Source organism: Stomoxys calcitrans, chromosome 2, assembly GCF_963082655.1.
Source record: "Stomoxys calcitrans chromosome 2, idStoCalc2.1, whole genome shotgun sequence".
Lineage (NCBI taxonomy): Eukaryota > Metazoa > Arthropoda > Insecta > Diptera > Muscidae > Stomoxys > Stomoxys calcitrans.
The window spans coordinates 40,705,188-40,719,586 of NC_081553.1; the positions used below are offsets into that span (position 1 = coordinate 40,705,188).

At 40.7% G+C, this 14,399-nt stretch overlaps 1 protein-coding gene across 1 annotated transcript in view; it reads right to left on the minus strand.

Moving 5' to 3' along the window:
- LOC106091331 (octopamine receptor beta-3R) overlaps positions 1-14,399 on the minus strand; it is an 84,289-nt gene that overhangs the window by 39,840 nt on the left and 30,050 nt on the right. Inside the window, exons 3-6 of the mRNA XM_059363098.1 lie at positions 9,997-10,272; positions 9,735-9,906; positions 7,363-9,514; positions 7,009-7,305 (exon numbers count right to left, since the gene is read on the minus strand). Of these exons, the coding sequence (XP_059219081.1) occupies positions 7,009-7,305; positions 7,363-9,514; positions 9,735-9,906; positions 9,997-10,272 (2,897 nt within the window). The remainder of the gene's footprint in view (positions 1-7,008; positions 7,306-7,362; positions 9,515-9,734; positions 9,907-9,996; positions 10,273-14,399) is intronic.

The following is a 14,399-nucleotide window of genomic DNA, read 5'->3' on the forward strand; positions in this document are numbered from 1 at the left end:
ATAAATGATATTTTAGAGTAGAGCACGATGCTGATATATTTTCATAACTAAGTGTTTGGGGTACTATCCGCCTTAGTCGTCCATATTTACCAACCATTTCAAATGAATGGTTTTGGGGAGTCTACTCCTTGCCCAAACACCCCACAAACAGCAATTATTTACTGATCATCGAAATATGGGGCTCAAATAAAGCGATTAGAAAGTAGAATACGTAAGGTGATATCCAAAGGTGGGACCATGTATTTGGGGCACCGCCCCTTTACCAAAACGCCCCCAAAGAGTGAGTAAAAATTTACCGACCATGGAAATATGGGGCTCAAATGAAAAGTATTTGAGATTAGAAAACGAATTTGATAACCAATTTTGAGGTCAAGTGTTTGGGAGATGCTTCATCACACAAACTTCCCTTAAACCAATGACAGTATTGGGTTTTAACATTTAATTTTTACATTTAATGGTATTTGAAAGTAGAGCACTATGCTTATATTTTCTTCAAGGCTTCGTGTCTATCTTACACCCGAAAAAAAAAACCTCTAAAGCGGACATACATATTTACCGTTCATGGCAATATGGGGCTCAAATGAGAGGTATTTAGGAGTTGAGCACGAATTCATCCCACTTTCGGTAGTCCACACTGGGGGTCCTCACCACCCCGTAAACCCACCGATCACCACCCTAGAGGCCATCCCACTCCCAAAATCCCCATGGGAATATCGGGCTCAAATAATGTATTTTAAGAGTGGAGTACATCTAATATCCAAACTTAAATGTACAATAAGGGTTATATATGGGATTCAGATAAAGGCGAGTCAAGCGATATATATATACTAATTTTTCGTAGCATGGTATTTTCTAAAAGTTCTTTAATTGTCGAAAATAAAGCAAATATAGTTTTGTTCCATATAAAATAAAAGAAGGCGCAGCGGAGCCGGGTTCAGCTAGTATTGGGTTGCCCAAAAAGTAATTGTCGGTAATATAGTAGTAATATAGTCGGCGTTGACAAATTTTTTCAACGGCTTGTGACTCTGTAATTGCATTCTTTCTTCTGTCAGTTATCAGCTGTTACTTTTAGCTTGCTTTAGAAAAAAAGTGCGCGAAATTTTGTTTACATTTGTTTTTTTGGCGTCAATTTTAATATGGGTTCCACATGTATTGAAAGAAATTCATTTAACAAACCGAATCAACGCTTGTGATATGCACCTTAATCGCAATGAATTCGATCCGAAAAACGAATCATAACTGGAGATGAAACGAATCATAACTGGAGATGAAAAATGGATTGTTTACAACAACGTTAGTCGAAAACGATCATGGTCCAAGCATGGTGAACCAGCTCAAACCACTGCAAAGGCTGATATCCACCAAAAGAAGGTTATGCTGTCTGTTTGGTGGGATTGGAAGGGTGTGGTATATTTTGAGCTGCTTCCAAGGAACCAAACGATTAATTCGGATGTTTACTGTCAACAATTGGACAAATTGAATACAGCCATCAAGGAGAAGCGACCAGAATTGGTCAATCGTAAAGGTGTCATATTCCACCAGGACAACGCTAGACCGCACACATCTTTGGTCACTCGCCAAAAACTGAGTGAGCTTGGCTGGGAACCTTTGATGCATCCACCATATAGCCCTGACCTTGCACCATCAGACTACCATTTATTATTCTTAGCAGAACTCCTTAAATGTTAAAAATTTCGGCAATGATGAGGCTATAAAATCGCACTTGGTTCAGTTTTTTGCATATAAAGGCCAGAAGTTCTATGAGCGTGGAATACTAAATTTGCAAGGAAGATGGCTAAAGGTAATCGAACAAAATTGCAATTATATATTTGATTAAAGTTCATTCTAAGTTTTATTAAAAATTCATTTACTTTCTTTTAAAAAATCCTCAATTACTTTTTAGGCAACCCAATATTTCTATAAGGAGCGATAAAATGCAAATCAATGAGTGGCCTTCGATTGAAGATTTAGTTCGATTATATGGAATCACCTTCTTACTTAAGTCATTTCCGAACGGCTTGCCATTGAATCACTCCTGTAAATGGAATGCCTGATAAATGTTACTTGCATTTATGAAAGTTGCTATTTCTGATGTACTCGCTAAGATTTAAATCTTTATACAGCGTCATTGGTCATACTACCTTTGGCAATAGTGGCCTTCTCATCTAACTAGATTTATATTTTTAAAGAGCAGCCGTTTGAACAAAGCTCTACATTTCTCCTCCCATTAGGATGATGGATACATAAGCGAATTTTAATCTAAGATTTTAATCATAAACACTTAAAATTAGAACAGCTTAAAATCAGAAACGCCTTAGCAAGTTCCTTAATTTTTAATGATTTTAATACAGACAAAATACAACCTCAGATTCTGAAAACTTCTTGGGGAATATTTATTAACAATTAAAAGATATATATTTTCTCATTTAAACATTTGGAACTAAAAAAAAAATAGCAATCGCCACATATTTGATACACAATTATTCAAATGAAATTTTCAATCACAAACTGAGAAACTACGAGGACGATGAACAAGTAGACAACACTGGCAGCTGCGAACATTGAGGGACAGAACAAAGGATTGATCGAGGAAAGAGAAGGAATGAAATACCAAACAAAGGTGAATAAAACTTAACGCCCTTATTCACAAAACTTGAGGTAGATTTGAAATAGGTTTATTTAATAGATTTCCTTTATAGAACTGTCAAAATGAAGCTATTCTAAGGCTTCTTAAAGTTTTGTGAATAAGACCGTAAAATTTTTAGAAATGATAAACAGAGTTTTATGAATGTTCTTACTTCTGGAAATTTTGGGATTGATAGACCAGCAGCTTACTAAACTACAGACAGAATGAGTTGCATGGAAACATGAAACAGAGCTAAAGAAGCTTTGCTGTGATGGTAAATGTTAAGGTTAGTGTAATATGCAAATGATAAATACTTTGACTATGCCACGACTAATGAGGGAAGAATGAGTAAATGGATTTAATGTCACTAGTGTAGGTGATAAAACATAATTTTCTCATAATATAGAACATAAATCACCATTAATATTTGTATAAATATGCGTAGATATAATAAAATAATATTTTCTTAGATATATACATCTATACATATTGGTCAATTATGCATGAAATCGTTTCATGGCAATTAAAGTAGAAGATATTTTTTTGGATACTAAAATTGCAAGACTTCTTCTTTAATTAAAGAAATAAGAATTAATAAAGAGTATGAATAACACCCATGTTCTGCTATCAACATTAAGTTAACGTCTCAATGTCGTAATGTTATGTCATATCATAAAATATTGGGTTGCCCAAAAAGTAATTGCGAATTTTTTAAAAGAAAGTAAATGCATTTTTAATAAAACTTAGAATGAACTTTAATCAAATATACTTTTTTTACACTTTTTTTCTAAAGCAAGCTAAAAGTAACAGCTGATAACTGACGGAAGATAGAATGCAATTACAGAGTCACAAGCTGTGAAAAAATTTGTCAACGCCGACTATATGAAAAATCCGCAATTACTTTTTGGGCAACCCGATAGTTAGCAGTGAATAACATCCATCCATATTTAAGAAAATATATGTCGTCTCAAGTTATGGATATAAAGTGACTGCACCCTAAAGAGATGAATTATCAGGGAAAACGACACCATTTTCCACCGAAAAGGCACCTGTTTTATGTTTAATCTCTGTCAATGTTTTCAAAATAATTGCCTAAGAATAAATAGAAATGCTCCAGAAGAGTAATCAATTGTCTGTCAGAAGAGAAACACAACTAACAACAACAAGTAATACCGTGATAAGTTCGACCGGGCCGAATCTTATATACCCTCCACCATGGATCGCATTTGTCGAGTTCTATGCGCAGTATTTCTTCTTAGGCAAACAACGAATATTGAATAAGAAGTGCAGCTACATCAAGTTATAGTCCGATTCGGACCATAAATGAATGCTGAATATTGTAGAAGTCATTGTGTAATATTTCAGTTCATTTGGATAAGAATTGCGCCCTGTAGGGGCTCAAGAAGCAAAATCGAGAGATAGGTTTTTATGGGAGCTCTATCAAGCTATTGATCGATTCAGACCATATAAGACATTTATGTTGACGGTCATGAGAGAAGCCGTCGTACAAAATTTCTTACAAAACGGATGAGAATAGCGCCCTCTAGAGGCTCAAGAAGTCTTGATCGCAGATCGGTTTATATGGCAGCTATATCATGTTATGTACCGATTTGCGCCATACTTAGCACAGTTATTGGAGGTCATAACAAAACACCTCATGCGAAATTTCAGCCAAATCAGATGAGAATTGCGCCCTCTATGGGCTCAAGAAGTCAAGAAACAAGATCGGTTTATATGACAGCTATATCAGATTTTGAACCAATTTGACTCGTACATCACACAGTTGTTGGAAGTAGCACCAAAACACCACGTGCAAAATTTCAGTCAAATCGAATAAGAATTGGGCCCTCTAGAGGCTCAAGAAGTCAAGACCCATGATCGGATTATATGGCAGTTATATCAAAACATGGACCGACTTGAACCATACTTCACACAGTTGTTGGAAGAAGCCAAATCGGGAAATCAGTTTTTATGGGAGCTGTATGAAGCTATTGATCTATTCAGACCATATTAGACAGGTATATTGAAGGTCATGAGAGAAGCCGTTGGACAAAATTTCTGCCAAATCGGATGAGAATTGCGCCCTCTACAGGCTCAAGAAGTCTTGATCCCAAGATCTGTTTATATGGCAGCTATATCAAAACATAGACCGATTTTCGCCATACTTAGCACATTTATTGGAAGTCATAACAAAACACCTCATGCGAAATTTCAGACAAATCAGATGAGAATTGCGCCATTTATGGGCTCAAGAAGTCAAGAACCAAGATCGGTTTATATGACAGCTATACCAGATTTTGAACCAATTTGACTCGTACATCACACAGTTGTTGGAAGTAACACCAAAACACCATGTGCAAAATTTCAGTCAAATCGGACGAGAATTGTGCCCTCCAGAGGCAAAAGAAGTCAAGACCCAAGATCTGTTTATATGGCAGCTATACCAAAACATAGACCGATTTGGAAGTCATAACAAAACACTTCATGCGAAATTTTAGCCAAATCGAATACGAATTGCGCCATCTAGAGGCTTAAGAAGTCAAGACCCAAGATCGGATTATATGGCAGCTATATCAAAACATGAACAGGGATCGGATAGTAATTGATCCCAGATCGGTTTATATAGCAGCTATATCAGGTTATATACCGATATGCGCCATACTTAGCACAGTTATTGGAGGTCATAACAAAACACCTCATTTCAGCCAAATCGGGTAATAATTGCGCCGATGTCACTAAAATTGTCGCAGTTGTTGATGGTCAAACCAAAACACCTCATGCAAAATTTCAGCCAAATCGGGTAATAATTGCGCCCTCTAGCGGCTCAAGAATTCAAGAGCCGAAATCGGTTTATATTGGAGCTATATCAGGTTGTAAACCGATTTAAGTCATACTTGCCGCAGTTGTTAGATTAGGTTAGGTTGAAAAGGTTGCGGATAGTGTAATGCTCCATTCGGAGTAGCTGCAACGGCAGTCGCCTGCAATCAGCGATATCGAGCGGAGAAACTTAGTGAGACCAAGATCAAGATCCAGCACCGGCTCTTGCACAAATACAGAGTGTCTATGATGCTCGACAATACCAGGATAGTTATTGGCGCTTTTAAATAGCCAATATCCACCCAGTTCCCGCGGCAATCAGTCCTTTGGACCGTAACGAGCCTTTTCACCTACAGGAGCTTGACGAGGATCGCCACCTCCAAATGAAAATGTGGCTAAAACAACAACATGAACCGATTTCGACCATACTTGGCACAGTTTTTGATAATCAAACCAAAACCCTATGCAAATTTTCAACCAAATCGGGTAATAATTGCGCCCTCTAGCGGCTGAAGAAGTCAAGATCCAAGATCAGTTTATATGGGATCTATATCTGGTTTTGGACCGATTTGCACCATACTTTGCAGAGTTGTTGGAAGTCAAAATAAACCACTTGGTGCATAATTCGGATAAGAATTGCGCCCTCCAGAGGCTCAAGAAGTCATCATCCGATATCGGCTTTTATATCAAAGCTATATCAAAACGTGGAACGATTTGGCCCATTTACAATCCCAACTGACCTCCACTTATAGGAAATATTTATGCAAAAATTCAAGCACCTAGCTTTACTCCTTCAAAAGTTAGCGTGCTTTCGATAGACGGACGGGCAGATTGACGGACATGGATAGATCGACTTAAAATGTCATGATGATCAAGAATATATGGACTTTATGGGGCCTCAGACGAATATTTCAAGGTGTTATAAGCGGAATGGCGAAGATGGTATACCCCATCCTATGGTGAAGGGCATAAAAAGTTCTAAGTCGGAAATTGAAAGACTTCCTATGTTATTTCGCAAATTCTTTAAGTTGTAAATTGGGAGACATTACACTCAGAGAAATTTGTTAGTAAAAACAGCAAAAATGTTTGCTGTTACCGCAAAAAGTCTGCTGAAAGTGGGACAGCAGTATTTTTTTGTTGAAACAGCAAACATTTCCTGCTGTTTTCAAATGGTGAAATGTTTAAGTAACAGCAGAAAAAATAATTAATTACTAATTATATGGTGTTTAGAAGTTAAAAAATTTTATATTTATTAATTCAAAAGTTTAAAATTTCTAATTTAATATCAGCAGACAGTGTTTGCTGATATCAGCAGACAAATTTCTCTGGGTGTAGTCATTAGTTATAAGCCAAATGCTAAAAGCCATAAACCCTACGGCGGAAGTTAGGTCATAAGTAGTAAATCCTAAGTATTAAGTAAAAGCTCACAAATGGTCAATTTGAAAACGTTGCCTTACTTTCCTATGACCATTGCCTCGATTTCATGCATAATGACCCTTATTTATCTATTATCACAAAAAAATTAAGACATCAATTTAGAACTTTTGTCCTTGTCTGGTACTCACTTGCTGAACTGGTGGACACCCTGCCCATGGGTATGTAACTGCGACTATCACTATTGTCCTGGGAAAAGTTAATGACATTTACATCATAGGTTACCACCGAGGCCTGCCTTTTTCGTATCGTTTGTATGCCTTCATAGCCGGTGAGCAAGGAGCTGCGTTTGCGGCCGCCACCGCCATTGATAGTCGTTGTTGTGATGGTCGTTTCCGGTTCACTATCATGACGTTGGCATAATGGTGATGCTAAGTCTTTCTCCTCTCCTGCTAAAGAGCCGCCACTGCCACCTAGGCCACTGCCACCTAGGCCACTGCTGCCGCCACCACCACCACCACCACCACCACCGATGCCAATGCCACCTGCGCCACTACGCATTGAAGTGGGCGATAGGGTGGAGTCTAAAATAATTTCCGGTTTTGGTGAAATGTTGGCAGCTTGTGAGGCAGTTCCCAGGTTAGAGGACTGCTGTTGTTGTTGTTGGTGTTGATGTTGGTGCTGTTGGCCGGCACCAGGCACAGCCAACGTGGTGAACACATCCAGCGACACCGTTGAGGTATCACTGACCACAAAATGATTTGTAGCTGGTGTGGTTAGTGGAAAACTGGAGTGTGTGGTGACTGTGGTGGCCGGTGGTGAGAGGAAATAAACATTAATGCTGTTGCCACCCACCATGCTGGGCGTTGCGGAGAAGGAGGTCTGCTGCAGTGCTGCATTGGGCGACTTGCTGAGCGGCAAGTTGATGGCCGAATTGAAGTTGGGTGTTATAGGTGGTGACATTAGGAAATTGCAGCTGTTCTTGTTGACCAGTATTTGGTCACTAAGAGTGCTCATACGCTGCTTGATGGACTCTTTGCGCAAGGCTGTGGCCTCATTGGATTTATGCGATTTCTCGGGCGAATCCTTGTGAAAGGATTGTTCGGTGGAGGGAAAGCTAAGGGAACGAAACAGTTCCACCAGCTCTGAACTGGATTTCTGAGAACTTTGAGACTTCTCTGGTATTGTAGAATTGGTGTCCGATCTGAGAACCTCTGGTATAGAGGTATCCATCAGAGAGGAGGGCGACAGTGAGGGAGGAGGCGTAGAGGGTATTAGAGGTGATTCGTTAGAGGTGATATCTTTCAAAAAGGAAAGATCATCGGGACCCACTTCCTGCACCGTGTTGGCTCCCAGGTCGATGAGTTGAATGAGGGTGTTGGCATGAGGTGCTGTTGATATGATATCCCCTTGCTGCAGTATCTGATCATCCATTTGCTCTGCCTGCTCATTGAGCACATTTATGTCCAGCAGAATGTCTGGGGTGTTATAGCGACTGCTGGAATCCACACTATCCCCAAAGAGGCGTGGCAAATAGACATCGGAGTCAGTGTCGCTGTGCTGTCGCGATCTCAGCTCATGTTTGCGCTCCTTCAGACCTCCATTGTAGCTGTGGGAGAGTTTGCGGTTGCGCGATCTCTTAAAAAGCTGGGAGCGGCTGGGTTTAATTTCCTCAGAGGTGGCCTGATGGCGTTTCTTTTCCAAAGAGAAACATTCGGTGCTGGATCTTTTGGTTTTGGCCAACAAGGACTTGAGATTGAAGCCTTTGCCGCCTCCACTGCCACCTCCTCCTACCTCCTCTTTGGGTGTGGAATAAACGGAACTGCTTTCCTTGAGGGCTTCCAATTGCTTTCTTTTTATTTTCAGATCCTGATCCTGACTTTTCAAGAACTCAGAATCACTGGCTGCAAAGGGCTTCTTGCCAGCTGCGGAACTCACCTGCTGGCTGCGATAACTGTTCTCACCATTCTTCATGCGTATGAAATCGGTCTCACTTAAGGCGGGATATTTGGGCCCACCAAAGTAATCCTGAGACTGTTGACTCTGCTCCTGTTTATCCTGCTGGCGCTTATAGTACAAATAGTTATCCTCGATGAGACGCTTGAGCTCCTTGTTATCCTCCGACATGGGTATAAGGGTGGTGGGAGCGGCAGTTTGTTTTAATTTAATTAAATAATCGTTGCATTCGCTGTCATCGCTATTGGCCATGCCACCGCCATGGTCTCCACCACCGCTGCCCCCACTGCCACCAAATATACTCTGATATTGATCAGAATCACAACCATTGCGATAGAAATTGGAGCCTTGTCCATGCCCCACCGAATCCCCACTGGAGGGTGAGGCATTCGAAAATTGCCTGACACCTCGCCCGTCATTCGTCGCCATGGCATTCGGTATTGGTATGGCAATCGTTTGCTGCTGCTGCTGCAAATCGTTTATCGCATCCTGCCAAATTTGTGGGTTATAATGGATGACATCCTTATTGGCACAGGGCACTTGTAATTGCTGTTGTGTCGTGGTGGCATAGTGCAGCGCTATCATCGATGGTGCACTATCGGTGTGGGTGACCTTTTCATAGCGTTCCTGCTCCAGATCACGCAAATCGATGCTGCTGCGACTCAGTCGCCTAGGCGGTGGTGATGGCACCCGCAGCTCATCGCATTCATCCTTGTCATCGTCATCTGTTTGTGGTATTTCCTGGAAATAACACAAGAGAGGCTTAACACAATTTTTTTTTTTTAGTTTTGCTTGGGTTCTCTTCAAAGTTGAAAAATTGATTGAAACCTTTATAAGGAAAAGGGAGGGGGGGACACATTGAAATATGAACATGAAGCCAATCAATGGGGCCATATGTTCAAGTGGATTTTGCCAAAAGGGACTGCATGCAGTGCATGGTAGATGGTCCGCACATGCTTACCTCAAAATGACTTATGGCACTATGAGTCTCTTCTCTCGTTAGGGTTAATTCACAGTCACTGGGATGTAAATAGTTAAGATTTGTGGGCTGTTGGGTATGACCCATGTGTACACTATTCAGCAAAATATTTGAACTGGTGCGGCTTAAGGCCTTGCGTTGCCTAACCGCTTCTCTGAAAAGGTCAATGGATTATGGTTATTAGTTACGATTATTGGCAGGGAGAGTTTTCCATGGCCTTTTTTCCCTCATTCGACATACTCACTTGTATATCCTAAAATACATCACCAACATCACAATGCCCGGTATCCAAAAGCTTACCGAACTCGATATTAGGGCATAGGCTTTATTCACCACAAAGGAACATTGATCGGGATTCAGGGATATTTCTTTCAAATGCTCTGCCGTTGTGTACCAACCCAGAAATATTGGCGTGAATGAAATCAGGGCTGGCAGTATCCATACGTTGGCCAACATAAAGCAGACCGTTTTGTGCGTCATATTTAAGGGATATTCCAAGGGTCGTACAATGGCATAGTACCTGAAAAAGAGATGAAACGTAAAAAGGTAAATTAAATAATTCTTTGATTTCTTTATATGTATGTAAATTTAAATTTTAAAATATTATATCCACCACTGAGAGCGGGGGCTTATCGGTCTGCATGACAGCTATATCCAATACAAAGCACTGTCCCAAATTACGGCGAATTCGCACAATAAATGCGCTTTTTATGGCCCCATAACCCTAAATCGAGAGATCGGTCTAATGACAGCTATTCAAATCACGACCGATTTAGGCCAGATTGACGAAGGACATCGAAAAGCCTAACTTAACTCACTGTCTCAAATTTCAGCGACATCGGACAATAAAAGCGCCTTTTATGGCCCAAAAACCTACAACCAAGAGATCGGTCTATATAGCAGCTATTTTCAAATCTAGCTCGATCTGAGCCATATTGCAGAAGTATGTCAAGGGGCTTAACTTTACTCACTGTCCCAAATTTCGGTGACAACGGACAATAAATGCGCCTTTTATGGGTCCAAAACCTTAAATCGAGAAATCGGTCTATATGGCAACTATAGCCAAATCTTGACCGATCTGAGCCAAATTGAAGAAGGATGTCGAACGGCCTAAGACAACTCACTGTCCCAAATTTCAGCAAAATTGGATAATAAATGCGCCTTTTATGGGCCCAAAACCTTAAATCGAGAAATCGGTCTATATGGCGGCTATATCCAAATCTGAACCGATCATGGCCAAATTAAAGAAAGATGTCGAATGGCCTAAGACAACCCACTGTCCCAAATTTCAGCAAAATTGGATAATAAATGTGGGTTTTATGGGTCGAAGACCCCATATCGAAGGATCGGTCTATATGGCAGCTATATCCAAATCTGGACCGATCTGAGGCAAATTAACGAAGGATGTCGAAGGGCCTAACAAAACTCAATGTCCCAAATTTTAGCAAAATCGGATAATAAATGTGGCTTTTATGGGACTAAGACCCTAAATCGGACGATCGGTCTATATGGCAGCTGTAACCAAACCTGGACCGATCTGAGCCAAATTAACTAAGGATGTCGAAGGGCCTAACAAAACTCACTGTCCCAAATTTCAGCAAAATCGGATAATAAATGTGGCTTTTATGGGCCTAAGACCCTAAATCGACGGTTCGGTCTATATGGGGGCTATATCAAGATATAGTCCGATATAGCCCATCTTCCAACTTAACCTGCTTATGGACAAAAAATGAATCTGTGCAGAGTTTAGGCTCAATATCTCTATTTTTAAAGGATATTTCGGTGTGTTGCAAACGGAATGACAAAATGAATATACCCCCATCTTTCGGTGGTAGGTATAATAAAGTCCGATCTGCACCATAAGCAGCAAGGATTTGAAGGGGTCTTATACAACTCACTGTACCAAAGTTCATCCGATTCATCCTTTAATCGCAAGATGAACTTGTATGAACCCTACTCGGGACGGAAGGGTCTACTACAGCGAAAGCGAGTAATAAATTTGGCCTTAAAGGGCCTATGACCTGCATTGGTCTATATGAGGGCTAAGTCAAATTATAGTCGTATATGGCTCATCTTCGAACTTAACCTCCATATGGACAAACAAATATCTGGGTTAAGTTCAGCTCAATATCTCCTCCACCATAGGATGGTGGTATATTAATTTCATCATTCCGTTTGTAAAACATTAGACCAAACAAGTTACAGTTGAACCTCGATTATCGGGCTCGCTGAGCACGGAAAATCGAAAACACGGTTAATAGATTTAATTTCTTAAATTTTATTATTTATGTGTTTTTATTGATTTCATGTGATACCATACAGTGTTTCTATGATTTTAATATAAATTGGTATATAGAAAGCTTCTTAGAGTATATATGCATAAATATTTAAAGTATTTTTGCAATGTTGTTTGTTTTTGCGCGTGTATTCTTAAATTGCTTTGGTTAGTTTGTATGCGATGTACCTGTATTACATTTTTCTCTGAAATTTATTGACTACTATTGTTTTCAAGATATTCCAATATAACACGATATACCTTTGTTGTTTAAGCTAATGGGGGATTTCTGATTTCTTTTGAGTTTCCTTCGTCGGATTCTTCGGAATCCCCATTAGTGTTGTATTCTTCGCTTTGGTTAGATATATATATTACGCCATCAGATACAAGAACGCAGGATGTGACATCACCATCGACCCTCATCTACTTTGAGAGATCATTAATTGAACATCCAGGCGTTATTGCGATGTTTGATTGTATAAAGCAACAAAATTCCCCTTTTCGTTATCGTGGGACAAGAGAGCCATTGGCAAAAGTTTTGGTTTTAGACCGCGCGTCATGCAATGGACATATAATGCAGCTCTCAGACCTGTAATGCTACATGGTATTATGTTTTGGTGTACTGAACTTCAAAAGTCCACCTACTGTTTAATACACAACCGTATCCAAAGGATGGCTTGTTTGTGCTTCACAGCCGCACTGAGGACGACATTAACGAATTTAATGCTACTAATGCCTCTGGACATTGTGGCTAGACAAATTGCTGCGACCACTGCCGTGAGGCTAAGGGAGTTAGCGAAATGGCTAAGATATTATGTCATAACGACGATTGGCATACATATTTTCTCAGGCAGCCATTAAATCCCTGGAGAACGTATTTATGAACACAAAAACCACTCTCGACTGTCGCGGATCTCTCATCGAGATGGCTGAACGGTTCAAAACTCTCCTGTTCTGGATGCCGGGCCACAGAGATATCCCAGGGAATTGTGAAGCGGACGAGCTTGCGAGACTAGGAACCACCTAACACATTCCAGGGAAACTTGGAATCAGTGGGCATGCCTCTAGCGATATATAAGCAAAGTTTTCAGGGTCAGGCCCGAAGGATAACGAATGATAGATTGTCACAAAGAGCGGGCTGTGAGCATTCCAAAACTATGTGGTCTAATCTAGACTTGAAGAGGTCTACCAGCTTGCTGTCGGTTTCGTTAAAATTGCCAAATGTGAGTTGCACGGATCCTACCGATATCTGCACTGAATATGGTCTATATCTGATCATATCAAGATATAGCTTTCCTATTGAAAGGTCTGCCGGATTTTGCTGAAATTCAGAACAGTGAGTTGGAGGCCAACGTGGCGCAGAGGTTTGCATGTTCGCGTCTGACGCCAATTGCCGGAAAATTTTTCAGCGGTAGTTATTCCCCTACTTATGCTGGCTACATTTGTGTGGTATCCTGCCATGTTAACATTTCTCTACGAAGTTGTTGTTGTTACCACATTTTCATGTAGAGATGGCGATACTCGTCAAGCACCTCATCATGTGAAGATGCCGATCCTAGTCAAGCACCAGATCGCTGCGGGAGCAGGGTGGTCATTGGTTATTTAAAGGCGCCAATCACTCGCCTTTTTATATCGAGTATCATATGCACTCAGTAATTGGCAAGAGCCGGTGCCACTCGACCTTTTGCTGAGACTCTCAGCTCTATATTCCACTATCCGCAACCTGTTGATATTCCACTATCGGCAACCTGTGAGAGTAAGCTTCTAAATCGTAAGATCGGTCTTTATGGCAGCTATTGCGGAATGGACCATATTCGCCTTGAACATTGAAGCCCTATTACAACTCTACTACTTCTAAATTTCTTCTGGACTTTCCATTAAGGAACAGGGGATACCTTTCTCTAATCAATGAGTGCAGTCTGATTAATGCTTCAGCTCAATGATAAGGGGCCTCCTTTTTTGTGCCGAATCCGAACGGCGTACCGCTTAGCTATACGATTTGGTAGAGACCCGGTACGGGATAGCTGGGAGCATCAAACAGGCAGGAGTATTGTGGTCCGAGCTACCGGGCTCGCAGCTAAGTTTCTCGTAACAGCAATGAACACCACACAGGTCGGACTGCAATGTTCCAGCCTGAGTGGTGCTTTCAGCTTTCCCGTGGCGGGTCAATACAAAGTCGTATCGCTAAGTGGCACGCCATTCGGCATCGATACAAAAAAGGAGGCCCTTTTCATTGAGCTGAAGCATTATTCGGTATCCCCAGTATCCCCTGTTCCTTAATGGAATGTTCAGGGGAAATTAAGTAGTAGTAGAGTTGTAATAAGGCCTTCAATGTTCGAAGCGAATATGGTCGATATCGCAATAGCTGTCAT